The sequence below is a fragment of the Bufo bufo genome, chromosome 1, assembly GCF_905171765.1.
Source record: "Bufo bufo chromosome 1, aBufBuf1.1, whole genome shotgun sequence".
In the NCBI taxonomy this organism is placed as follows: Eukaryota; Metazoa; Chordata; class Amphibia; order Anura; family Bufonidae; genus Bufo; species Bufo bufo.
The window spans coordinates 2466222-2493711 of NC_053389.1; the positions used below are offsets into that span (position 1 = coordinate 2466222).

Here is a 27490-nt window from a genome sequence, read left to right on the forward strand (position 1 = left end):
TACAGGAGATGTGTATACCGTTATATCACCTCAGTGTACATTGTATATTACATACAGGAGATGTGTATACCGTTATATCTCCTCAGTGTACATTGTATATTACATACAGGAGATGTGTATACCGTTATATCTCCTCAGTGTACATTGTATATTACATACAGGAGATGTGTATACCGTTATATCTCCTCAGTGTACATTGTATATTACATACAGGAGATGTGTATACCGTTATATCTCCTCAGTGTACATTGTATATTACATACAGGAGAAGTGTATACCGTTATATCTCCTCAGTGTACATTGTATATTACATACAGGAGATGTGTATATCGTTATATCTCCTCAGTGTACATTGTATATTACATACAGGTGATGTGTATACCGTTATATCTCCTCAGTGTACATTGTATATTACATACAGGAGATGTGTATACCGTTATATCTCCTCAGTGTACATTGTATATTACATACAGGTGATGTGTATACCGTTATATCTCCTCAGTGTACATTGTATATTACATACAGGTGATGTATATACCGTCATATCTCCTCAGTGTACATTGTATATTACATAAAGGAGATGTGTATACCGTTATATCTCCTCAGTGTACATTGTATATTACATAAAGGTGATGTGTATACCGTTATATCTCCTCATTGTCTGTACATTGTATATTACATACAGGTGATGTGTATACCGTTATATCTCCTCAGTGTACATTGTATATTACATACAGGTGATGTGTATACCGTTATATCTCCTCAGTGTACATTGTATATTACATACAGGAGATGTGTATACCGTTATATCTCCTCAGTGTACATTGTATATTACATACAGGTGATGTGTATACCGTTATATCTCCTCAGTGTACATTGTATATTACATACAGGAGATGTGTATACCGTTATATCTCCTCAGTGTACATTGTATATTACATACAGGTGATGTGTATACCGTTATATCTCCTCAGTGTACATTGTATATTACATACAGGTGATGTGTATACCGTTATATCTCCTCAGTGTACATTGTATATTACATACAGGAGATGTGTATACCGTTATATCTCCTCAGTGTACATTGTATATTACATACAGGAGATGTGTATACCGTTATATCTCCTCAGTGTACATTGTATATTACATACAGGAGATGTGTATACCGTTATATCTCCTCAGTGTACATTGTATATTACATACAGGAGATGTGTATACCGTTGTATCTTCTCAGTGTACATTGTATATTACATACAGGAGATGTGTATACCGTTATATCTCCTCAGTGTACATTGTATATTACATACAGGAGATGTGTATACCGTTATATCTCCTCAGTGTACATTGTATATTACATACAGGAGATGTGTATACCGTTATATCTCCTCAGTGTACATTGTATATTACATACAGGAGATGTGTATACCGTTATATCTCCTCAGTGTACATTGTATATTACATACAGGAGATGTGTATACCGTTATATCTCCTCAGTGTACATTGTATATTACATACAGGAGATGTGTATACCGTTATATCTCCTCAGTGTACATTGTATATTACATACAGGAGATGTGTATACCGTTATATCTCCTCAGTGTACATTGTATATTACATACAGGAGATGTGTATACCGTTATATCTCCTCAGTGTACATTGTATATTACATACAGGAGATGTGTATACCGTTATATCTCCTCAGTGTACATTGTATATTACATACAGGAGATGTGTATACCGTTATATCTCCTCAGTGTACATTGTATATTACATACAGGAGATGTGTATACCGTTATATCTCCTCAGTGTACATTGTATATTACATACAGGAGATGTGTATACCGTTATATCTACTCAGTGTCTGTACATTGTATATTACATACAGGAGATGTGTATACCGTTATATCTCCTCAGTGTACATTGTATATTACATACAGGTGATGTGTATACCGTTATATCTCCTCAGTGTACATTGTATATTACATACAGGAGATGTGTATACCGTTATATCTCCTCAGTGTACATTGTATATTACATACAGGAGATGTGTATACCGTTATATCTCCTCAGTGTACATTGTATATTACATACAGGAGATGTGTATACCGTTATATCTCCTCAGTGTACATTGTATATTACATACAGGTGATGTGTATACCGTTATATCTCCTCAGTGTCTGTACATTGTATATTACATACAGGAGATGTGTATACCGTTATATCAGGTCAGTATCTCACGCTCTGTATATTACATACAGGAGATGTGTATACCGTTATATCTCCTCAGTGTACATTGTATATTACATACAGGAGATGTGTATACCGTTATATCTCCTCAGTGTACATTGTATATTACATACAGGTGATGTGTATACCGTTATATCTCCTCAGTGTACATTGTATATTACATACAGGAGATGTGTATACCGTTATATCTCCTCAGTGTACATTGTATATTACATACAGGAGATGTGTATACCGTTATATCTCCTCAGTGTACATTGTATATTACATACAGGAGATGTGTATACCGTTATATCTCCTCAGTGTACATTGTATATTACATACAGGAGATGTGTATACCGTTATATCTCCTCAGTGTACATTGTATATTACATACAGGAGATGTGTATACCGTTATATCTCCTCAGTGTACATTGTATATTACATACAGGATATGTGTATACCGTTGTATCTTCTCAGTGTACATTGTATATTACATACAGGAGATGTGTATACCGTTATATCTCCTCAGTGTACATTGTATATTACATACAGGTGATGTGTATACCGTTATATCTCCTCAGTGTCTATACATTGTATATTACATACAGGAGATGTGTATACCGTTATATCTCCTCAGTGTACATTGTATATTACATACAGGTGATGTGTATACTGTTATATCTCCTCAGTGTACAGTGTATATTACATACAGGAGATGTGTATACCGTTATATCTCCTCAGTGTACATTGTATATTACATACAGGAGATGTGTATACTGTTGTATCTTCTCAGTGTACATTGTATATTACATACAGGAGATGTGTATACCGTTATATCTCCTCAGTGTACATTGTATATTACATACAGGAGATGTGTATACCGTAATATCTCCTCAGTGTACATTGTATATTACATACAGGAGACGTGTATACCGTTATATCTCCTCAGTGTACATTGTATATTACATACAGGAGATGTGTATACCGTTATATCTCCTCAGTGTACATTGTATATTACATACAGGAGATGTGTATACCGTTATATCTCCTCAGTGTACATTGTATATTACATACAGGAGATGTGTATACCGTTATATCTCCTCAGTGTACATTGTATATTACATACAGGAGATGTGTATACCGTTATATCTCCTCAGTGTACATTGTATATTACATACAGGAGATGTGTATACCGTTATATCTCCTCAGTGTACATTGTATATTACATACAGGAGATGTGTATACCGTTATATCTCCTCAGTGTACATTGTATATTACATACAGGAGATGTGTATACCGTTATATCTCCTCAGTGTACATTGTATATTACATACAGGTGATGTGTATACTGTTATATCTCCTCAGTGTACAGTGTATATTACATACAGGAGATGTGTATACCGTTATATCTCCTCAGTGTACATTGTATATTACATACAGGAGATGTGTATACCGTTATATCTCCTCAGTGTACATTGTATATTACATACAGGAGATGTGTATACCGTTGTATCTTCTCAGTGTACATTGTATATTACATACAGGAGATGTGTATACCGTTATATCTCCTCAGTGTACAGTGTATATTACATACAGGAGATGTGTATACCGTTATATCTCCTCAGTGTACATTGTATATTACATACAGGAGATGTGTATACTGTTGTATCTTCTCAGTGTACATTGTATATTACATACAGGAGATGTGTATACCGTTATATCTCCTCAGTGTACATTGTATATTACATACAGGAGATGTGTATACCGTAATATCTCCTCAGTGTACATTGTATATTACATACAGGAGACGTGTATACCGTTATATCTCCTCAGTGTACATTGTATATTACATACAGGAGATGTGTATACCGTTATATCTCCTCAGTGTACATTGTATATTACATACAGGAGATGTGTATACCGTTATATCTCCTCAGTGTACATTGTATATTACATACAGGAGATGTGTATACCGTTATATCTCCTCAGTGTACATTGTATATTACATACAGGAGATGTGTATACCGTTATATCTCCTCAGTGTACATTGTATATTACATACAGGAGATGTGTATACCGTTATATCTCCTCAGTGTACATTGTATATTACATACAGGAGATGTGTATACCGTTATATCTCCTCAGTGTACATTGTATATTACATACAGGAGATGTGTATACCGTTATATCTCCTCAGTGTACATTGTATATTACATACAGGTGATGTGTATACTGTTATATCTCCTCAGTGTACAGTGTATATTACATACAGGAGATGTGTATACCGTTATATCTCCTCAGTGTACATTGTATATTACATACAGGAGATGTGTATACCGTTATATCTCCTCAGTGTACATTGTATATTACATACAGGAGATGTGTATACCGTTGTATCTTCTCAGTGTACATTGTATATTACATACAGGAGATGTGTATACCGTTATATCTCCTCAGTGTACATTGTATATTACATACAGGTGATGTGTATACCGTTATATCTCCTCAGTGTACAGTGTATATTACATACAGGTGATGTGTATATCGTTATATCTCCTCAGTGTACATTGTATATTACATACAGGTGATGTGTATACTGTTATATCTCCTCAGTGTACAGTGTATATTACATACAGGAGATGTGTATACCGTTATATCTCCTCAGTGTACATTGTATATTACATACAGGAGATGTGTATACCGTTATATCTCCTCAGTGTACATTGTATATTACATACAGGAGATGTGTATACCGTTGTATCTTCTCAGTGTACATTGTATATTACATACAGGAGATGTGTATACCGTTATATCTCCTCAGTGTACATTGTATATTACATACAGGTGATGTGTATACCGTTATATCTCCTCAGTGTACATTGTATATTACATACAGGAGATGTGTATACCGTTATATCTCCTCAGTGTACATTGTATATTACATACAGGAGATGTGTATACCGTTATATCTCCTCAGTGTACATTGTATATTACATACAGGAGATGTGTATACCGTTATATCTCCTCAGTGTACATTGTATATTACATACAGGAGATGTGTATACCGTTATATCTCCTCAGTGTACATTGTATATTACATACAGGAGATGTGTATACCGTTATATCTCCTCAGTGTACATTGTATATTACATACAGGAGATGTGTATACCGTTATATCTCCTCAGTGTACATTGTATATTACATACCGGAGATGTGTATACCGTTATATCTCCTCAGTGTACATTGTATATTACATACAGGAGATGTGTATACCGTTATATCTCCTCAGTGTACATTGTATATTACATACAGGAGATGTGTATACCGTTATATCTCCTCAGTGTACATTGTATATTACATACAGGAGATGTGTATACCGTTATATCTCCTCAGTGTACATTGTATATTACATACAGGAGATGTGTATACCGTTGTATCTTCTCAGTGTACATTGTATATTACATACAGGAGATGTGTATACCGTTATATCTCCTCAGTGTACATTGTATATTACATACAGGAGATGTGTATACCGTTATATCTCCTCAGTGTACATTGTATATTACATACAGGTGATGTGTATACCGTTATATCTCCTCAGTGTACATTGTATATTACATACAGGAGATGTGTATACCGTTATATCTCCTCAGTGTACATTGTATATTACATACAGGAGATGTGTATACCGTTATATCTCCTCAGTGTACATTGTATATTACATACAGGAGATGTGTATACCGTTATATCTCCTCAGTGTACATTGTATATTACATACAGGAGATGTGTATACCGTTATATCTCCTCAGTGTACATTGTATATTACATACAGGTGATTTGTATACCGTTATATCTCCTCAGTGTACATTGTATATTACATACAGGAGATGTGTATACCGTTATATCTCCTCAGTGTACATTGTATATTACATACAGGAGATGTGTATACCGTTATATCTCCTCAGTGTACATTGTATATTACATACAGGAGATGTGTATACCGTTATATCTCCTCAGTGTACATTGTATATTACATACAGGTGATTTGTATACCGTTATATCTCCTCAGTGTACATTGTATATTACATACAGGTGATGTGTATACCGTTATATCAGGTCAGTATCTCACGCTCTGTATATTACTTACAGGTGATGTGGACGCTGTTGTCAATGTGACAGGAATCACCGGGAGATCGGTTCTATTAGAAGTGAATCCTCCACCCCCAGAAACTTCTCTTATAACCTGGATTTTTAGCGCCCAGACTGTGGCTGTGAGTCTTCCTTCTCTTCGTTGTTACGATAATTTGATAGGAAAATGTCAGCTTTATGTGAACGGATCCCTGAGAATCGACAGCGTCAACTCCACTAATGAGGGGTCTTATACTCTGACTGTAGTTCCAGATTCTTCACCACCTGAAACTACAGAATACCGGCTCCGGGTGTACGGTACGTAGACTCCCGCCCTATATGTGACTTATGTCTGATGTACTGACCGCAGAGATCAGACCCTCATCCTCCTCACTCCTCTCCGTCCTCTGCTGGTGGAGGACACTGAACATTTGTTGGATGGAGTCGGTCCCAGTTCTGTATTTAATGTGCACCAAATCTTATTCAACCGCCATCTGGTTTAATTACATCTAAACCGCACCTCCGGTTAGGGGGCAGCACGCCGACCACCCGGCTCCCATTGGCCAAGTCCACCTTCCGTTCACCCAAATCCAACCATTGTATCATAATCTACAGAAGAAATCTTGCATAAAACATCAACCAATTAAGCAAAAAGAAATGTAAAGGAGGAGGGACGTCCCTGACAGGCAGCGGGGAAAGAGGCCGCACCCCGGTAAGACCGCATTATTTAACCCTTACTAGATGGAAGGGGAAAAGAAGCAACCATGTTAGCCAACCCTAGGCGGGTGGGGACTAACCCTGGTCTCCCGGGCAAGCTCCCGACTTCCCATACCATAAATCACCCCTGCGGGATGCATAGGTTTCCAGGAAAAAAGGGGAAGGGGCTTATTTTCCCAAACCCCATGCCAGCCCCTCCATCAAAGTCTGTGCAGTCAGCGACGTCCTCCCCACCGTCCGGTGTCCATCAAACCTGTCATACATCATATGATGGTTCCTTATAGGAGAGAACTTTGCCGACACTCCGAAGTCCAACCGCGGGTCTCTTCACAAAATCCCCAATTATCTGATGTTGTTATCTATAAACAATTGTATCATCTCGGAAGTGTTTTCTCTGAATATCCGTATAATAGTTCAGATTTCACACCAGACACCGGAGCTTTCCTGTGCAGACTGAGGCAGAGCTGGCAGAGGATCTAGGGTTTAATGACAGCTATTCTGCTGGGTGACCATGATATCTGGTGTTTGGGGTGACGGCAGGGCGTGCAGAGTTCAGGGGTCAGTAACCGGCATGTGGAGAGACGTCTGCACAATATGTCCCACTAGAACGTATGAAGTTTAGCAATGGTGGGAGTGTAGACAGATGTGTGGTGTATATAAAGCATCCTCACTAGGGGGGCTCTAACTTACCAGGCTGGCCCCAGAGCATATATCGGATCATTCTACGGAAAATGGCGAAGTCCTTTGTTGCGGAGCTTCACGGTATACCCTCAATATCTTCACTTAAATCCCCTTGTAGCTGAAGAAGCAGGTCAATAACCAAGAGACAATTTCCCCAGTGACTGGACGACACACAGTTTGGGAGTCACTGACTTTACTCGGCATGGCGCACCTGGTTTCAAACTGCAAACAGCCTCATTTACATACAATACATAGATGACTATGGTACAAGGAAAAGGGGGGTCAGACAATAGCAAGGGCTGAGACAACACCCTGCTGGGGAAACAATGGGACAGGAAAAGGGGGGAGGTGAAGAGGTACAGACAAGAAAGACATTCTATAAGTGGCTCGGTTTGCCACAATGCTCCCCCAGAACCAAGCCGGCATACACAGTCTGATCCCAACGGATCGGCTTGGGGATGTCCGGAGGAGCGCTCACAGATCACTTTTCAAGTTCAGTTTGTCTGGATAACCCGTCGGCGTTGCCATTTTGCTTCCCAGGGCGGTAGTGGATGGTAAAGTCAAAAGGCTGCAGCGCCAAACTCCAGCGCAGCAGCCGGGCATTGTCTCCTGACACCCTGTTCAGCCGTACCAACGGGTTGTGATCTGTGAGTAAGGAAAAGGGTTGTCCGTACAAATAGGGCTGCAGCTTTTTAAGGGCCCACACCACGGCCAGGCATTCTTTTTCTATGGCGGCGTAGCTTACTTCCCGGGGTAAAAGTTTTCTGCTTAAGTAAGCCACTGGATGCTCGCCGCCATCTTCTCCGACTTGGCTCAGTACTGCCCCCAATCCAAACATGGAAGCGTCTGTGTGGACGAGAAAGCGTTTAGTTGGATCAGGGGCGGCAAGTACAGGTGAATTCACAAGAGCCGTTTTTAGTTGCTGGAATGCCTGCTCACACTCTGGGGTCCAGACTACTATCTTAGGGAGATTCTTGCGGGTCAAATCGGTGAGGGGTTTGGCCAGGGTACTGTAGTTGGGTACAAATTTACGGTAGTATCCTGCGGTACCTAGGAATGCCAGTACTTGAGTTTTGGTACGAGGGGTTGGCCATTTGGCTACAGCCTCTACCTTAGCCGGTTCGGGTTTTTTGTTGGCCGCTCCCTACCCGGTGTCCTAGGTATTGGACTTCTGCCATCCCTATATGGCACTTACTGGGCTTCAGAGTTAATCCTGCCTCCCTAATACGGTCTAGTACGGCTCCTATGTGGGTCAGGTGTTCAGTCCAGGAGTGGCTGAATATCGCTATATCATCTAGATAGGCGCAAGCGTACTCCTGGAACCCATCCAATAGCCGATCCACCATCCTCTGAAAAGTAGCCGGAGCGTTTTTCATCCCGAATGGCATGACCTTAAACTGGTACAGGCCAAACGGGGTGACAAACGCCGACTTAGGGATGGCGTCTTCGGCTAGGGGAATCTGCCAATACCCCTTACAAAGATCTATTGTGGTGAGGTATTGGCCCCTGGCCATTTTGTCCAGGAGCTCGTCTATCCGGGGCATAGGGTAGGCATCGGATACGGTCTTATCATTAAGCCTCCGGTAGTCTACGCAGAAGCGGGTAGTCCCATCCCGCTTCGGCACCAGAACTACTGGGGAGGCCCAAGGGCTTTCAGAGGGCTCTATGACTCCTAGTTGTAGCATTTCTTCTATTTCCTTGCGCATATTATCCTTTACGGATTCAGGTATGCGGTAAGGAGGTTGGCGGATAGGGGTCTGCCCTGGTGTTTCTACTCTGTGGGTGGCTAACGGGATGTACCCAGGGAGATTAGAAAAAGTGGTTCCCTTTTCCCTTATTAGACTATGAGCCTGCGCCCTTTCCTGGGGACTCAGCCGTTCACCTAACTGAACCTCTTCCAGGTCCTCTTTCTGGCCCTCTTTCTCTAGGAGGTCTGGGAGAGGTAAATTGTCAAAGTCCTCTGCGGCAGAGGCACAAATAGCGGTCACCTCTTCTATGCGCTCGTAGTAGGGCTTCAGCATGTTCACATGGAGCATGCGTCTGCCCCCTGCTCCAGCGCACGGGCCGATCACATAGGTGGTATCGCAGATTTGCTCCACCACCTTGTATGGGCCCTGCCAGGAGGCCTGCAGCTTGTCATTAGGGACTGGCCGTAGGATTAACACCTTCTGCCCGACCTGAAAACTGCGGTCCCTGGCCCCCTTATCGTACCATCTGCGCTGTCGTTGTTGGGCCGCTTGGAGGTTAGTACGTACCGTCTGGGTCAGAGCCTCCAAGCGTTCCCTAAACTCCAGCACGTATGGGACAATAGGGGTACCATTCGTAGTTACCCCTCCCTCCCAGTGTTCTCTGATAAGGTCTAAGGGACCCCTCACTCTCCTCCCGAACAATAATTCAAAAGGGGAGTGTAACGGTCCGTTTCAGCAGACAAGGGGTTAAAATCCGTTTAGGCGATAAGCCCCTTTCTGAGAGACAGGCACAGCTACTGCAGAACACCGAATTCCCGAACAGGATACAAAGTAGCACTCCAAACTGGAACCTCACGAATAGCTGCTAGCAGACGAACAGGAAAAGCATACAATCCTGGCAATCGGTCCTCTAACAGCATACAGTGAATCCCCCCAATAACGAGACAAGGCTCCGTGTTGAGAGTCAAGCAGTGGTCTGACTGTACTTCACGTACAGCCTCTTTTATTCATAAACCACAAACATAGTACTGCCCACAGGGGTTTGAAATACAACCAATCAGTAATTAACAACACATACAATGTAACTACAGCAACCAATCGTTCACGCCCCCAGAGGACCAGAATGAAGACTGGGACATAGGACAACATATCCCCACAATGCATCCTTGTTTCCTCCTCTCTGTCCCGGAGACAACCTGAAGAGCAATCCAATTATCTCTGAGGACAAAGGGAAATCGCCAATACACATGCGCAGACAACAGGACAGACATCACCATTTTAAACACACAATGGGACAATGGCACAATAGAAACACACCCGCATATTCCTCCCAAGCTGACAAGTTACACTTATTATAAATTGTTACAACTTTGTGAGTTTACATTGGCCATACATATAACTTACATTAATTCAAACAGTATAACGTGGGGACAAACCTATCCAAAATTCACTTGAATAGGTTCAGGGGTTTAAAAGTTAGTATATGGCCCATAATCCAGGGGCAAGAGGCCAGCAGCCAGTCCTCTCCAAAACCCAGTGGCGCGGTTGGTTTCGCCACACATCTCCCCCCCCCAGGGAAGTCTAACCAGATACCTGACCTCACGCCGGTCGGTACCTGAGTTAGTCTGGCAGCCCACCCACAACCAAATACTGGACCTGTTGACTTTAGTAGCCTGTCTCTGTCCAGTGAGTCCACCAAGGTTATGTTGGAAGCTGGTACTCCCAGTCTCTGTGTTGCTCCCTGGCTTGGAGTGGAGGTTGCTTTGTGGGCAGGGATCAGCGGTACTCTGCCCTGGTGCCAGCGCTACCACGGAAGAAGCCTGGTTGGAGCCTGGTTGTTGGAGGGGGAGACCGACTGTCTCTACCCCCTGTGCTGTAAGTGCAGAGACCACGGTCCCATCTGCACTGTTGTGGGGCTTACTTTGTCCCCCTGGTGCGTTAAGCTGCCGCTGGGGAGAGGGGGTAATGAGCTCCTCTCCCATACATACTTCCAGCCGCTGGGGAGGGCGACCGACCGTCTCCGCTCCCAATACAGTGTCCTGCTGCTGGGGAAAGGAGACTGGGCTCTCTATTCCCTGCTGGACACTCTGCCGCTGGGGGACAGGACCGACTGTCTCTGCCCCCTGTAACTCCGCCTGCCGCTGGGGAATGGAGACTGGGCTCCCAATTCCCAAAAAATCATGCTGCTGCTGGGGGGCAGGAACAACTACCTCCGCCCCCTGTAACTCTGCCTGCCGCTGAGGAGGGAGGACGCTGCTCTCCTCTCCCTGCATTTCACACTGCCATCCCGGCATATCACTCTGCTGCTGGGGGGCAGGAACTACTACCTCTGCCCCCTGTAACTCAGCCTGCCGCTGGGGAGGAAGGACGCTGCTCTCCTCTCCCTGCACTTCACACTGCCGCTGGGGAATGGAGACTGGGCTCCCAATTCCCTGCAATTCACACTGCCGCTGGGGAATGGAGACTGGGTCTGTCACCTTACTGTCCTGCTGAGCCTTCTCACTGGCGTGGAACAGCTGTTGGTAGCCCTGTTCCAGCTCCATCTCCCGGGTCACCAGGTGGACCAGGTCCTGCTCAATCTCATGAGTGTTGTCCCAGTCATACCTGCTCTCCCTCCATTCCAAGAGATCATGGAACCGGGCTTGTGTAGGGCTCCCAAACTCCAGCTCTGAAAAGGTCTCCCATAACAAGCCAGGACCATCAAACTCCTCTCCCTCCGGCTTGTCATGCTCAGCTGTCCTGGGTAGGTACTGTGTCCCATACCACCAGAGCGCCTGGTAGGCATCTTCCAGCCACAGCTCCCGCCATGCTAGGAGTTCCAATTCCTTTACCCATTCCTCCCGGGGCTGCTCTCCCAGGAAGGGCATCCGCAGGGCTACTCGCTTCTGCAACCGCTGGTCTTCCGTGGGGAGTCTCTCGTCCTGCATATACTCCACAATACCCAGTACCTGGTACCAGATGCCTTTGCGGACTGCATCTCGGTCATCCATGACACCCTCATCGTACTCCACTGCTGTTTCCATTCTGGTGCTGTCAGGGTCGCTGTACTGGGACATGCGTTGCCCTCAAATTGTAATTCCAGGGAATGATGTTTCTTTGTAGCTGTCCTTCTGGCTGTAGGAACGATCCCGCTGCTTGCCACCAATGTAACGGTCCTTTTTTAGCAGACAAGGGGTTAAAATCCGTTTAGGCGATAAGCCCCTTTCTGAGAGACAGGCACAGCTACTGCAGAACACCGAATTCCCGAACAGGATACAAAGTAGCCCTCCAAACTGGAACCTCACGAATAGCTGCTAGCAGACGAACAGGAAAAGCATACAATCCTGGCAATCAGCCTCTAACAGCATACAGCGGATCCCCCCAATAACGAGACAAGGCTCCGTGTTGAGAGTCAAGCAGTGGTCTGACTGTACTTCACGTACAGCCTCTTTTATTCATAAACCACAAACATAGTACTGCCCACAGGGGTTTGAAATACAACCAATCAGTAATTTACAACACATACAATGTAAGTACAGCAACCAATCGTTCACGCCCCCAGAGGACCAGAATGAAGACTGGGACATAGGACAACATATCCCCACAATGCATCATGGTTTCCTCCTCTCTGTCCAGACAACCTGAAGAGCAATCCAATTATCTCTGAGGACAAAGGGAGATCGCCAATACACATGTGAGGACAACAGAACAGACATCACCATTTGAAACACACAATGGGACAATGGCACAATAGAAACACACCCGCATATTCCTCCCAAGCTGACAAGTTACACTTATTATAAATTGTTACAACTTTGTGAGTTTACATTGGCCATACATATAACTTACATTAATTCAAACAGTATAACGTGGGGACAAACCTATCCAAAATTCACTTGAATAGGTTCAGGGGTTTAAAAGTTAGTATATGGCCCATAATCCAGGGGCAAGAGGCCAGCAGCCAGTCCTCTCCAAAACCCAGTGGCGAGGTTGGTTTCGCCACAGGGAGAATCCCGTGGATTCTTGGGGTACTTCCCTATAGGCAAAGAGCAAGTGGGGCAAAAACCGTTCCCAGTCTTTTTGAGTGTCTATGAACGTGCGGATCATCTGTTTAAGTGTTCCGTTAAACCGTTCACAGAGCCCGTTGGACTGGGGGTGGTAGGCGGAGTTGAAGATCGGTTTCACCCCACACACTTTCCAGAGTTGGTGGGTGACCTCTGCAGTGAACTGGGTGCCCCTATCTGAAATAATCTCCTGGGGAAATCCCATACGGGAGAATATTCGCATAAGGGCATCGGCTATAGTCTCTGCATGTACATTGGTCAACGCCACTGCCTCTGGGTATCTAGTGGCGTAGTCCACTACGGTCAAGATGTATTTCTTGCCGGAGGGACTGGGTTTCGCTAGGGGTCCTATTATGTCTACAGCTACTCGACTGAAGGGTTCTTCAATTATGGGCAGGGATCTGAGTTTGGCTTTATAGCGATCCCCTCTCTTCCCTACCCTCTGGCAGGTATCACACGTTTGACAGTATTGTCTAATATCCTTTGAGATACCTGGCCAGAAGAAGTTCTGCGTCAGCCGATGTTTTGTTCGGCTGATTCCTAAATGTCCTGATAATGGTATATCGTGCGCGATGCGCAGCAACTCTTGTCTATACTTTCGGGGTACCACTAACTGCTTAGTGGGCACGGGTATGGACCCTGCTACTACCTTCTCTGCATAGCGGTATATGAGACCTTTGTCCCAAGCATATCTCTCTCCCTCCAACCCTCCTTGGTCCTTGTTTATCCTATCTTTATATACCTGCAGGGAGGGATCTAGGGCCACCTCACTGCCAAATTCCAGGGGGGCATCCCAGGGGAGAATAGGAGGGGTGTGTGGCATATTGTTTACCTGAGCCTCAGTGTGATCGGATGGAGCCGTGGTGCGTGCTTGCTGCCGGGTAACAACCGGGTAGGCCTCTTGGATAGTTGGTTGAGGGACAAAAGCAGAGGTGAGCTCCCCCAAGTCGTTGCCCAAAATAACATCAGCGGGCAAATCCTGCATAATTCCCACCTCCACGTTTCCATGCCCTGCCCCCCAATTCAAATGCACCTTGGCAGTGGGAACTTTGTAAATTGCTCCCCCTGCCACCCGTACAGCTACACAGTCTCCGGGGAGGGTGTGCTTAGGCACCAAATGATTTCGGACCAGGGTTAACGTGGCCCCAGAGTCACGTAATCCTTGTATACTCTTCCCCTCCATGTGTACCACCTGGCGGTGCCCCTGGCGGTTGTCGGATGCGGCTTGTATGGGGTTTACCTCGTGTAGGATCCCCAGAGGCTCTTCTTTTGAGGTGACTGTGGATGTTGGGAGCACAGATTCTCTTTGGCAGCAGTGTACTGCAGCCCGATTGGGGGGAGGAGGACCCTGGTGGTTCCAGTTCTGGCGAGGTCGGTTACGTGGGCAGTCTCTCTGGATGTGCCCCTGTTGGTTGCAGGTGTGGCAGCGGATCGGTGGTCGTGTATTGTACCTAGGAGGGTACAGGTTGTGGCTCGCGGCTGGTCGTGGGTGAGCCAAGGTAGTCACTGCTGGCAGAAGGGTGGTAGATCCATACGTGGTCCAGTGTGGTGTGCGTTGATCTCGCCTGGTGTCTTGGAACTCGTCAGCTAGCTTGGCTGCCTCTGGTAGGGTATGGGGTTTGCGATCTCGTACCCAATTTTGCAGTTCTGTGGTTAGTCCATTAAAAACTGCTCCATTACTATTAACTGGAACATCTCTTCCATAGTGGTGACCCGTGCCGCTTCCATCCACCCCTTGGCAGCTCGCTGTAGTCGGTGTGCCCATTCAGTGTGTGAGTCTTTTGTTTGTTTCTTGATGTCCCGGAATTTGAGTCGGTATGCCTCAGCGGTAATGGCATACCGTGCTAGGATGGCTTGTTTGACTTTGGGATAATTCCTGATGTCTTCGTCTGGGACGGTCCGGTATGCCTCTGCGGCGCGGCCTGACAATCTACCTGCCAGCAGGGGTACTTGGTCGGCTGGGCTGATGTCGTGTAGCTGGCACAACCTTTTGAAATCCTGTAGGTATTCGTCAATATCACTTTCTCCTTCTGTGTAATTTTTAAAAGCTTGGTAGGGAATCTTAGCTTTTCCCTGGGTAGTGCTGGTGGGCGCTGGGGCTCCTTCCCCGACTCGCTGAATAGCGTTTTGCTTCGCTACAATGTACTCGTGTACATCTGCTATCAGTCTTTCCAGTGTCTCCATGGAGGGGGTGTTTGGGTAAAAGCTAACCTGCTATTGAGCTCTCTTGTAAATTCTGTTGGCTCTGTCTCCTGTGGAGCTGCCGCAGTGGTCGCTCTGTCCCCCTCCATGAGTTCGGCCACATAAGTAGCTTTGGTTTTGTTGCTGGCTATTCTTCCCCTTGCTTCCAATAATTCCTTTAACGTAGTTCGTTTCAATGTTGCATAATTCGTCTCCATTCACCGTTCGTTCGAATGACTGCACATATTCTCGAACTCCGGTATATCCGAATGGCTGTTTCAACGAACTGCTGCTTTGCTGTGCTGCAAGGCTTGTATCCCGCCGCTGCCACCAATTGTTGCGGAGCTTCACGGTATACCCTCAATATCTTCACTTAAATCCCTGTGTAGCTGAAGAAGCAGGTCAATAACCAAGAGACAATTTCCCCAGTGACTGGACGACACACAGTTTGGGAGTCACTGACTTTACTCGGCATGGCGCACCTGGTTTCAAACTGCCAACAGCCTCATTTACATACAATACATAGATTACTATGGTACAAGGAAAAGTGGGGTCAGACAATAGCAAGGGCTGAGACAACACCCTGCTGGGGAAACAATGGGACAGGAAAAGGGGGGAGGTGAAGAGGTACAGACAAGAAAGACATTCTGTAAGTGGCTAGGTTTGCCACATCCTTGTCATCCACCCAAAATCTCCCTGCCTCTTCCTAGAACACTGATAATGTGGTGTCAGGCAGACAGGATCGGTGAGACTTGCCCTCCTGCACGAGCAATACCACATGTACACCTCAACACCCCCAAACCTAGGGACCCCCAGACTAAGGATGCAGAGCTAGAGATGAATCGGTTCCTAACAAACTGGAATCATCATAAATTTCACAAAAATGTCTCTGCCAAATGAATCCGAAGTTTTAGCAATTCGCTTCAGATGAAATGTGCAAAACTGCAAGCGCCGTTTTACTTCTACAGGGAAGTGGGCAGGAAGGATGAATCCGGAGGATCACCCGGTGGGGCCCAGGCCAGCAGACCTGCACATAATGCTTTGCAGGAAGCCTGACAGCCAATCAGGAAGCCGGATATTGGCTGGTCTATCAGGCTGTATGTTAGACGCCATTGTAAGCTCAGCCGCTGATGTGACAGGACAGACACAAGCAGCCATTATAAGGTCCTGCAGAGACAGTGCAGGGATATATATATATATACACACACACACACTTTATTATGATGTAGGTAACTCTTCTACCCCAGCGATTTTTCATTTTTTCTGATTTCATTTTTCACTCCCTGCCTTCCCAGAGACATAACCTTTTTACTTTTATGTTTACATAGACATATGAGGCCTTGTACACTGCTCAAAAAAATAAAGGGAACACAAAAATAACACATCCTAGATCTGAATTAATTAAATATTCTTCTGAAATACTTTGTTCTTTACATAGTTGAATGTGCTGACAACAAAATCACTCAAAAATAAAAAAAATGGAAATCAAATTTTTCAACCCATGGAGGTCTGGATTTGGAGTCACACTCAAAATTAAAGTGGAAAAACACACTACAGGCTGATCCAACTTTGATGTAATGTCCTTAAAACAAGTCAAAATGAGGCTCAGTATGTGTGTGTGGCCTCCACGTGCCTGTATGACCTCCCTACAACGCCTGTGCATGCTCCTGATGAGGTGGTGGACGGTCTCCTGAGGGATCTCCTCCCAGACCTGGACTAAAGCATCTGCCAACTCCTGGACAGTCTGTGGTGCAACGTGACGTTGGTGGATAGAGCGAGACATGATGTCCCAGATGTGCTCAATTGGATTCAGGTCTGGGGAACGGGCGGGCTAGTCCATAGTATCAATGCCTTCGTCTTGCAGGAACTGCTGACACACTCCAGCCACATGAGGTCTAGCATTGTCTTGCATTAGGAGGAACCCAGGGCCAAACGCACCAGCATATGGTCTCACAAGGGGTCTGAGGATCTCATCTCGGTACCTAATGGCAGTCAGGCTACTTCTGGCGAGCACATGGAGGGCTGTGCGGCCCTCCAAAGAAATGCCACCCCACCCCATTACTGACCCAATGCCAAACCGGTCATGCTGGAGGATGTTGCAGGCAGCAGAACGTTCTCCACAGCGTCTCCAGACTCTGTCACGCCTGTCACATGTGCTCAGTGTGAACCTGCTTTCATCTGTGAAGAGCACAGGGCGCCAGTGGCGAATTTGCCAGTCTTGGTGTTCTCTGGCAAATGCTAAACGTCCTGCACAGTGTTGGGCTGTAAGCACAACCCCCACCTGTGGATGTCGGGCCCTCATATCACCCTCATGGAGTCTGTTTCTGACTGTTTGAGCAGACACATGCACATTTGTGGCCTGCTGGAGGTCATTTTGCAGGGCTCTGGCAGTGCTCCTCCTGTTCCTCCTTGCACAAAGGCGGAGGTAGCGGTCCTGCTGCTGGGTTGTTGCCCTCCTACGGCCTCCTCCACGTCTCTCCTGATGTACTGGCCTGTGAAGGACTTTTATGCAATTGCCTATATGCTTCAGTTTAATTCTCTCCCTGCTATTTTAAGGTCTATATTGTTCGGTTCCAAATGTCAAGAATGAATGTACAGGGATGTTGAGATTATGTTTGTATGTGGGATAGAAAGTTGTGACAAACTGCCATTTGCCACTGGGCATTGTAGAGGACTTATGGCTAGCCTTCTGCCCTACGACTATGGCCCCGGGACATATTACCCTTCAGGAACAGAACTATGCCGCATGTCTGGACTGTTCTTAGGACCGAACGCGGTCAGCGGTGTATACTAAAGAATCTATGGAACTGTTTTGGGCAGGAAGTTGTGCTTGCGGTCGGTCATAAAGGACTTCCACTTAACTTTTGATCCGCTGGAGGGATTTGTGTGATTTTTGGATGTGTTTATGTTTGATGTATGCAGAGTTAAATATGTAATTTTTATGGAGATGGAGTGTATGGTTTTAAAGTTACAGTGTATATTTAAAAACTGTATTTTTACTGTCTGTGATAGTTATGTTAATCCATAATTATATCCCAGACAGAAGGGAGGATTTTGTGTATTCGGGTGGTGATTCCTCTCCTATTGTTCCCACATGTGTATTGGTGGTCTCCCTTTGTCCTAGGAGATAATTGAATTGCACTTCGGGTGTCTCCAGGGCAGAGAGGAGAAGACCATGATGCATTGTGGGGACCTGCATAAATACGGGCGGGTAGCCCTCAATAAAGAGTTCAGTTCAGTTCATGTTTTTCCAACCCTTCAAAACGCAGCCTTGTCTCGTTATTGGAGGGAATTGCTGCATCACGCTGGGGATTGCTATGCTCTGCATATTCCCTGGAGGAGAGATCTTTCCCACACAGTCCTGAATGCTGGAGGTTCATTCAGGGTGGAAGGAAGACGGCGCGGCTTCAGTTAAGCTACGGCGGTTGTGGAGTCTGCGGTGGTTGTGGTGTCCAGTGCGGTGCTTGTGGTCCTCGGCGCAAGCTAGGAAGCATTCATTAACGGAAGCGGATCCGTTACAAAAGTACTTTTCTGAAATTGTTAAAAATTGTAAATGTTCTGGCCAGCAGATAATTGAGCTGTGTGTATTGTTAAAACTCAATTATCTAGCCTGGCCCAGAGGAAGAGTTTTATGCTGCATAAATTGTGAGTTCTGTGTACCAGTAAATCAGTCTTGTTCCAGCATTAAGTTTTGACTCATGTGTAGATTATTCAGCGATTCCAGGGATATTCCTACTCGTGGAATATTGGGTGATTTTCTTTTATGGGAAGAAGGGAATGCTTGACGGGGATATTTTCTACTACCGTCACAACTGGTTGGCAGCAGCGGGATTTTCCCTTCTACTTTCCTTTACACCAGGATTCCAAGCAGACACTGGGAACAGTGAATGGAAGTCTGGTACACCCTGCTTAAAATAAATACACTGAAAGAACTACTGGAAGTCCGTGGAAGGATTGCTAGCAACAAAACCAAGCGGGTCATTATAGCAGAATTAATGGAGCTAGACCAGGAGAACTTGGTTGCAGCAACGCCAGCAGTACAAGAGATGGGGACACCAGTGATTCAGGAGGAGGAATCACCAGCCAACAAGGCAATGAGAGAGAAGCTAGCATGGTTCGGTCCGAACCCAACGGCGGATGTGGTGCTGAAAGTGATGAACCTGATAGCGGAGGAGGCTAAACAAATAGAGATGCAGAGCTACAGTTAAAACTGGCAGCAGTCCAACAAGCAGCCGCACATTCTCCAAACAGTGAGTACAGCACAGCAGACACAAGGAAGATTCAGTTTAGCGCTTTTAAAGCTTTTGATGAAAAAGACTGTGAAATTGATAATTACCTGGCAGATTTTGAGCGACAATGTAACCTGCACCGAATAGATAGAGGAGAGTGGGTCGCAATATTGTCAGGCAAACTGTCAGGCAAAGCTTCTGATGCTTTCCGGACCGTGCCAGAGCAGGAGATCCATAGCTACGCCAGGGTTAAAGAAGTGCTCCTGGCTCGTTATGCAGTAACCCCAGAGTCCTACCGACAAAAGTTCAGGGACTCACGCAAAACCACGAAAGACTCTTACGTGGAATGGGCATGCCAGTTATCCCTGTCGGCCTCTAACTGGGTCAACAGCAGCCAGGCCACCACCGCAGAGGACATTTTGCAACTAATGCTCCTGGAACAATTTTACCATCACATCCAGACGGATGTCAAAGACTGGGTGAGAGATCGCAGGCCCATGACTCTACCAGAGGCCACTAAGTTGGCGGATGAATATGCGGATACTCGCAAGACGAACCCGGTCACACCACGGGTACAACCTCCACGACCAACGGTGCCCTCACACCCACCAGCCGCTAGATACCAACCTCCTAACAGACCGGTGACATCTAGCCCTCGCTATCCATGCCAGGAGGACAATGAACAACGCTGCTTCCGGTGCAAACAGCTGGATCACTACAAGCAGAATTGCCCCATGGACAACACCAGGTCAAATTGGTCTCGACCTGGGTACCGCCCACCAGCAGCAGCCCATTGTGTAGACTCGGCTTGGGATCCCCAGGACCTGGGTCAGGAAGAACCATTGGGCACCCTTTACGAAGCCCTCATGGTACAATCTGTTATTACGGACAACAGGAAACACCATTGTCAGCTGGTCATGGTTAACGGAAAAACCGCCCGGGGATTAAGAGACAGTGGGGCAACCATCACGTTGGTACAAAGACACCTTATTAAGGCATCAGAGAAACCGGGGAAATCAATTGCTGTGAAAATGGCAGGGGGGGGCAGTATACCGTATTCCTACTTCACAGGTACACCTAGACTGGGGTGCGGGAGCTGGCAATGTTCATGTGGGCGTCATGAAAGACTTACCTTCTGAAGTCATCTTGGGCAACGACATTGGCCCCCTGACTTCGGCGTTCCCCTCTACCCCCACTCAGGAGGCCCACGCAGTAACCACCAGAGCACAAAGATGCCGAGAGCCATCCACTTTCTACTGAGACCCAGGTAAGCCAACCCAACCTACCCTTGACTGTAGAACCCCTACCCTGGGACACCCCAGAGGACTTTGGGCGGGAGGTGACCGGAGACCCTTCCCTCAGAAAGTATCGAGAGAAAGCCAGGAGGGGCCAAGGGGGGTTAGAGAAGGAGCAATTTATCTGGGAGAAAGGCCGCTTGTACAGGCTCACCGAGACCCGGGGTAATACACCAGGGCCTAAGCAAAAACGCCAGCTGGTAGTTCCCCGGAAATACCGGCAGGAGTTATTGAGGATTGGGCACAACGTACCCTTGGCAGGCCATTTGGGAATACGCAAGACAGGGTATCGGATAACCCAGAACTTCTTCTGGCCTGGGGTATCCGACGACGTCAGGGCCTATTGTCAAACATGCGAGGTATGCCAACGTATAGGTAAAAAGGGAGACCACCCAAAGGCTAAACTAGTTTCCATGCCCATTATTGAAGAACCGTTCACAAGGGTAGCCGTGGACATTATAGGGCCCCTGGCCCAACCTAGCCGTTCCGGCAAGCGGTATATACTCACCATAGTAGACTACGCCACCCGTTACCCCGAAGCGGTAGCTCTCTCTAACATACAGGCTGAGACCGTAGCAGAGGCCCTAGCTAAAGTATTTTCCCGAGTAGGCTTTCCCAAGGAGGTTCTGTCCGACCAAGGTACCCAAATCACGGCCGAGGTAACCCAGCAGATATGGAAAACCTGTGGAGTTAAATCCCTGACTAGCTCCCCATACCATCCCCAGACTAACGGCCTGTGCGAGCGCTTCAACGGAACGCTAAAGCAAATGTTAAAGTCGTTCACGGGGGCATACAAGGATTGGGAGCGATTCCTGCCACACCTTCTCTTTGCCTACCCAGAGGTGCCGCAGGAATCGACCGGATTCTCACCCTTCGAACTTCTCTATGGGAGGCGGGTGAGGGGGCCCTTAGATCTCATCAAGGATCACTGGGAGGGGAAGACAGAGATTGAGGGGACCCCGGTTGTACCTTATGTCCTGGAGCTGAGGGACCGCATGGAGGAATTAGCCCAGACAGTGCGAGAGAACCTCCAGGCGGCCCAACAGCGCCAGAGGGTATGGTATGACTGACGGGCTAGGCACCGGAGCTTTCAGATAGGCCAAAAGGTCATGGTATTAAGGCCATTCCGAACAGACAAGCTCCTGGCCGCCTGGCAGGGCCCCTATAAAGTTATAGGACAGATATGCGACACTACCTACACGATAGCCAGCTGCGAGGATGAAGATGTGAAACGAACCTTTCACATCAACATGCTCAAGGCCTATCAGGAACGGGCAGAGGAGGTAGCCGCTATCTGTGCACCAGCAGGAGAAGACACAGAGACCCTACTCCTTCCCGACCTATTGGGCAGTAACGAAGGGATGACCCAGATAAAGAAAGTCCAGCTAGGTGAACAGCTGGAGCCGCAAGAGCGGGCTCAAGCTGTCCGCTTACTAGAAACAAAACAGGCCACATTCTCTCAGGAGCCTGGATACACACTCCTAGCCATACACAAGGTAGAGACTCCAGGACAGGCACCCCTGAGACAGCCTCCCTACCGTATCCCCGAAGCAGTCCGGGAAGGGATGCGGAAGGAAATAGATGAGATGCTTCGGCTAGGCATAATCGAACCCTCAGAAAGTCCTTGGGTTTCGCCGGTAGTCTTAGTGCCAAAGAAGGATGGGACAACTAGCTTCTGTGTAGATTACCGGCGCCTCAACGACAAGACAGTTACGGACGCCTATCCGATGCCACGGATGGACGAGCTGCTTGACCGTATCTCTGCAGGGAAGTATCTGACCACAATAGACCTATGCAAGGGATATTGGCAGATTCCCCTAGCAGAAGATGCCATACCCAAGTCGGCCTTCATCACCCCGTTCGGCCTATACCAATTCCGGGTTATGCCGTTCGGGATGAAGAACGCCCCGGCCACCTTCCAACGGATGGTGGATCAGTTACTTAGGGGTCTCCAGAGCTTTGCATGCGCTTACCTGGATGACATCGCCATCCACAGCGATACCTGGGAAGCGCACCTAGAGCACGTAGGGGTAGTATTAGATAGGATCAGGGGGGCCGGGCTGACCCTGAAACCCGACAAATGTCACTTGGGTATGGCGGAGGTACAATATTTGGGCCACTGAGTAGGATGTGGTAAGCAACGGCCGGAGCCGGCTAAGATCGAGGCCGTTGCCAATTGGCCCACTCCCCACACCAAGACACAAGTCATGGCTTTCTTAGGCACAGCCGGCTATTACAGACGCTTTGTACCCAACTATAGCGCCCTGGCCAAACCCCTGACCGACTTGACCAAAAAGAAGCTACCCCGACAAGTCCTGTGGTCCCCGGAATGCGAGGTGGCTTTCCAAGCACTAAAGACTGCTCTGGTTAATGCTCCGGTGTTGGTTACCCCAGATCCTAACAAAAGATTTATTGTCCACACAGACGCTTCAATGTTTGGACTGGGGGCAGTACTAAGCCAGATCGGGGAGGATGGAGGAGAGCACCCGGTGGCATACCTGAGTCGGAAGCTGTTGCCAAGGATGGTCAGTTATGCCACCATTGAAAAAGAGTGTTTGGCTTTGGTATGAGCACTCAAAAAGCTCACACCTTACCTTTATGGCCGGGCGTTCACTCTCATCACCGATCACAACCCCTTGGTGTGGCTTAACCGGGTTTCAGGGGACAAAGCCCGTTTGCTACGCTGGAGCTTGGCCTTACAGCCCTATGACTTTACGATTCATTATCGCCCAGGCAAGCAAAACGGGAATGCCGATGGATTGTCACGCCAAACGGATTTAACCTCGGACTAAAAGCTCTGAACCCGTCAACCCTACTGGACCAGGAAAGGTCCAACCGAGTTGCCGGAGCAGGGAGAAAAAGGGGGGCCATTGTGAAGGACTTTTATGCAATTGCCTATATGCTTCAGTTTAATTCTCTCCCTGCTATTTTAAGGTCTATATTGTTCGGTTCCAAATGTCAAGAATGAATGTATTCGTGTACCGAACAGGGATGTTGAGATTATGTTTGTATGTGGGATAGAAAGTACTTTTCTGAAATTGTTAAAAATTGTAAATGTTCTGGCCAGCAGATAATTGAGCTGTGTGTATTGTTAAAACTCAATTATCTAGCCTGGCCCAGAGGAGGAGTTTTAGGATAATTGAGCTGTGTGTATTGTTAAAACTCAATTATCTAGCCTGGCCCAGAGGAGGAGTTTTTTGCTGCATAAATTGTGAGTTCTGTGTACCAGTAAATCAGTCTTGTTCCAGCATTGAGTTTTGACTCATGTGTGGATTATTCGGCGATTCCAGGGATATTCCTACTCGTGGAATATTGGGTGATTTTATTTTATGGGAAGAAGTGAATGCTTGACGGGGATATTTTCTACTACTGTCACAAACACTGAGCCTGTATAGTGGTGTAGAACACTGTGCCTGTATAGCGGTGTAGTACACTGTGCCTGTATAATGGTGTAGAACGCTGTGCCTGTATAGCGGTGTAGAACACTGTGCCTGTATAGCGGTGTAGAACACTGTGCCTGTATAGCGGTGTAGAACACTGTGCCTGTATAGCGGTGTAGAACACTGTGCCTGTATAGCGGTGTAGAACACTGTGCCTGTATATCAGTGTAGAACACTGTGCCTGTATAGTGGTGTAGAACACTGTGCCTGTATAGCGGTGTAGAACACTGTGCCTGTATATCAGTGTAGAACACTGCGCCTGGATAGTGGTGTAGAACATCATATAACTGCGTCGCACAAGGGCAAATAAGACGTAGAAATATCTCCCTGTAATAACCCTGTTAATGCCGGTATCACACAGCACTCGCACTCTAATAAGAACAGTGTGGCAAAACCAACCTCGCCACAGTGTTTTGGAGGGGGCTGTTTGCCAGCCTCCTGCCCCAGGATTATAGCCCATACTAACTTTGAAGGAGAGGACAGACCGGCCGCACAGCTTAAATCTGTGGAACTGTTTTGGGCAGGAAAGCCATGCTTGCGGCCGGCCAAATGTGACTTCCATGGAATTCGGGAACCCCTGCTCGGTTCTGGGTGATTTTTGGATATGTTGTTCACCCAGATCAGAGCTATCCATGGATGTATACATTATGGGGATGTGTGGGGTTTTGAGGTGTTTTCTGTGTGTTGGGAAAAATGTGTGTTTTCTGTCTGGTAGTGATTAAGTTAGCCCATTACGTTTGGTAATTGTATTTTGTGGATTGCGTCTCAGACAATGCCAGTGTGTTAGTTAATTGCGTCTCAGACAATGCTCATTGTATTTTGTGGATTGCGTTACAGACAGAGGGAAGGGGATTTTGTGTACAATTGCTGGGAAGGTTTGAATACTGTAAATGCATGTGATTGGCTGTTTTTACAAAACCCTTTGGGTGGTAACCTTGTTGGAGGATGTGTATAAATCAATGCTTGTGTGTTCAAATAAAGAGAGTTCCTGTTTTTATACCTTCATGAAGTTTTGGCTCATGTTTGGGGGATGGGATAACTACACTCTTGGTGATTGCTATATCACAATACTCCCCTGAGTATAAGCTCTTGTAAGAGCTTGTTCATGGTTCCTGCTCTCTGCATTTAGGAGAGGTTCACCCACTGGAGCCTGGAGCCTTGTTGTAGGTCCAGGGTGGGTAGGACAGGCGAGACCCCCACCAAGCTTCGGCGCTTCGTGGGGTCTGCAGTGCTGACGGTGTCAAGTGGAGTGCTTGGAGTCCTCTGGAAGCACTAGGAGCACCTATCAACGGAGGTACCCGGTCGGGGTGCTAGGCGTTCCGTTACATTGGTGGCAAGCAGTGGGATGGCGTCCTAGTGTGAGGAGAAGCAGCTCGGAGACACAGTTTGTGGAGTATTTTGAGGGCAACGCTAGTATCCGTACAGCAATATGGAGGCCATTGGTTCCTGCACAGCATTCCATGAGGAAGATCACCCGGATTACAGTTATGCCGAGCAGAAAGGTGTATGGCACCAGGCCATGGAGGACGTGCAGCGTCGGAGGGGTGAGAGTCTTCCCAGTGAGGATCAGAGATTACGAATGCGATTGGCGCTGCGACTACCTCTACTGGGAGAGAAACCATTGACGGAGTGGGTGTCAGAGCTTGAGACACTGGTATGGCAGGAAACCTGGCTGGATGACGCTTACCAAGCACTATGGTGGGACACAGTACGACAGTCTCCATGGATGGAGGAGTACGCCAAGCCCGAAGGTGAGGAATATAATTGCCCTGGGTTATTGTTTGAGTCTTTTGAAGACATTGACTTTGGGAGCACAGAAGAGTCTAGATTTTGGGACATTACTGACTACAGGGGGGACTTGCACAATTGGCCTACAACTAGTGGGGTGAGGGCAGATCTGACCTTTCTGGTCCAGTGGGAGTGGGAGCTGGAGCAATATTATCAACAGTTGTTTCGCTCCATTCAAGCCCAGCGCAAGATACAAGACAGTTGGATACCAGGCCCAGACCTGCAGCCCTACCCCTGGCAAGTCACAGCTGAGGTATCCCCTACTTCCTCACCAACTGTGGAGGTAGGGGACTTCATAGACTGGTACTGGGAGGAACCCCAGTCGGCAGGTGGAGATGGGACCGTAGTCACTCCACCGGCCCAACAGGGTGGCTGGGGAGGCGGCCCAGATCCCAAACTGCCACTGGGAGTCCAGGGGGAGGAGATGGTCGGTCCTTCACCCCTGCAACAACCAGCATCACGGGTAGTGGAGACAGTCGGTCTCACTCCCCAGCGGCAGTGTACTTTGAAGGGAGAGGAGACAACCGGTCTCTCTCCCCAACCACAGGAGGACAGCACCCCTAACTCCGATGGTGCAGATGGGACCGCAGTCTCTGCACCAGGCCTACGGGGATGCTGGACGGCCGGTACGGATCCCCCACCAACCCTGCAGGAATGGTAGGAGGAGGAGGTAAACGATCCCTCCTCTCCACAGCTGATCCGCAACAAGGTCCTGGGGGCAGGATTCCCTGACCCCATCCCAGCGGAACAGCTGGCATCTGGGCAGAGCGCAGTCGGCCTCTGCTCTCCCCTATCCTCTTCTCCAGAGCCGGACTACCCAAAGGCTACCCCAGCAGAAGAGCTGGCATCTGGGCAGAGCGCAGTCAGCCTCTGCCCTCCCCTATCCTCTTGTCCAGAGGCTGACTCCCCACTGGCTACCCCAGCGGAAGAGCTGGCATCTGGGCAGAGCGCAGTCGGCCTCTGCCCACCAAGTACCTACAGCTCCAAGCTAGAGAACCACAAGGAAGCAAGGAGTAGCAGATGCCCACTCAACAGCTGGGGACATACAGAACAGAGTCAGGCCTCAAAATTCAA

General features: G+C 47.0%; 1 protein-coding gene across 1 annotated transcript in view; it reads left to right on the forward strand.

Moving 5' to 3' along the window:
• LOC120986769 overlaps window positions 1-27490 on the forward strand; it is a 33577-nt gene that overhangs the window by 1347 nt on the left and 4740 nt on the right. Inside the window, exon 2 of the mRNA XM_040415476.1 lies at window positions 6343-6672. Coding sequence (XP_040271410.1) covers window positions 6343-6672 — 330 coding nt within the window. The remainder of the gene's footprint in view (window positions 1-6342; window positions 6673-27490) is intronic.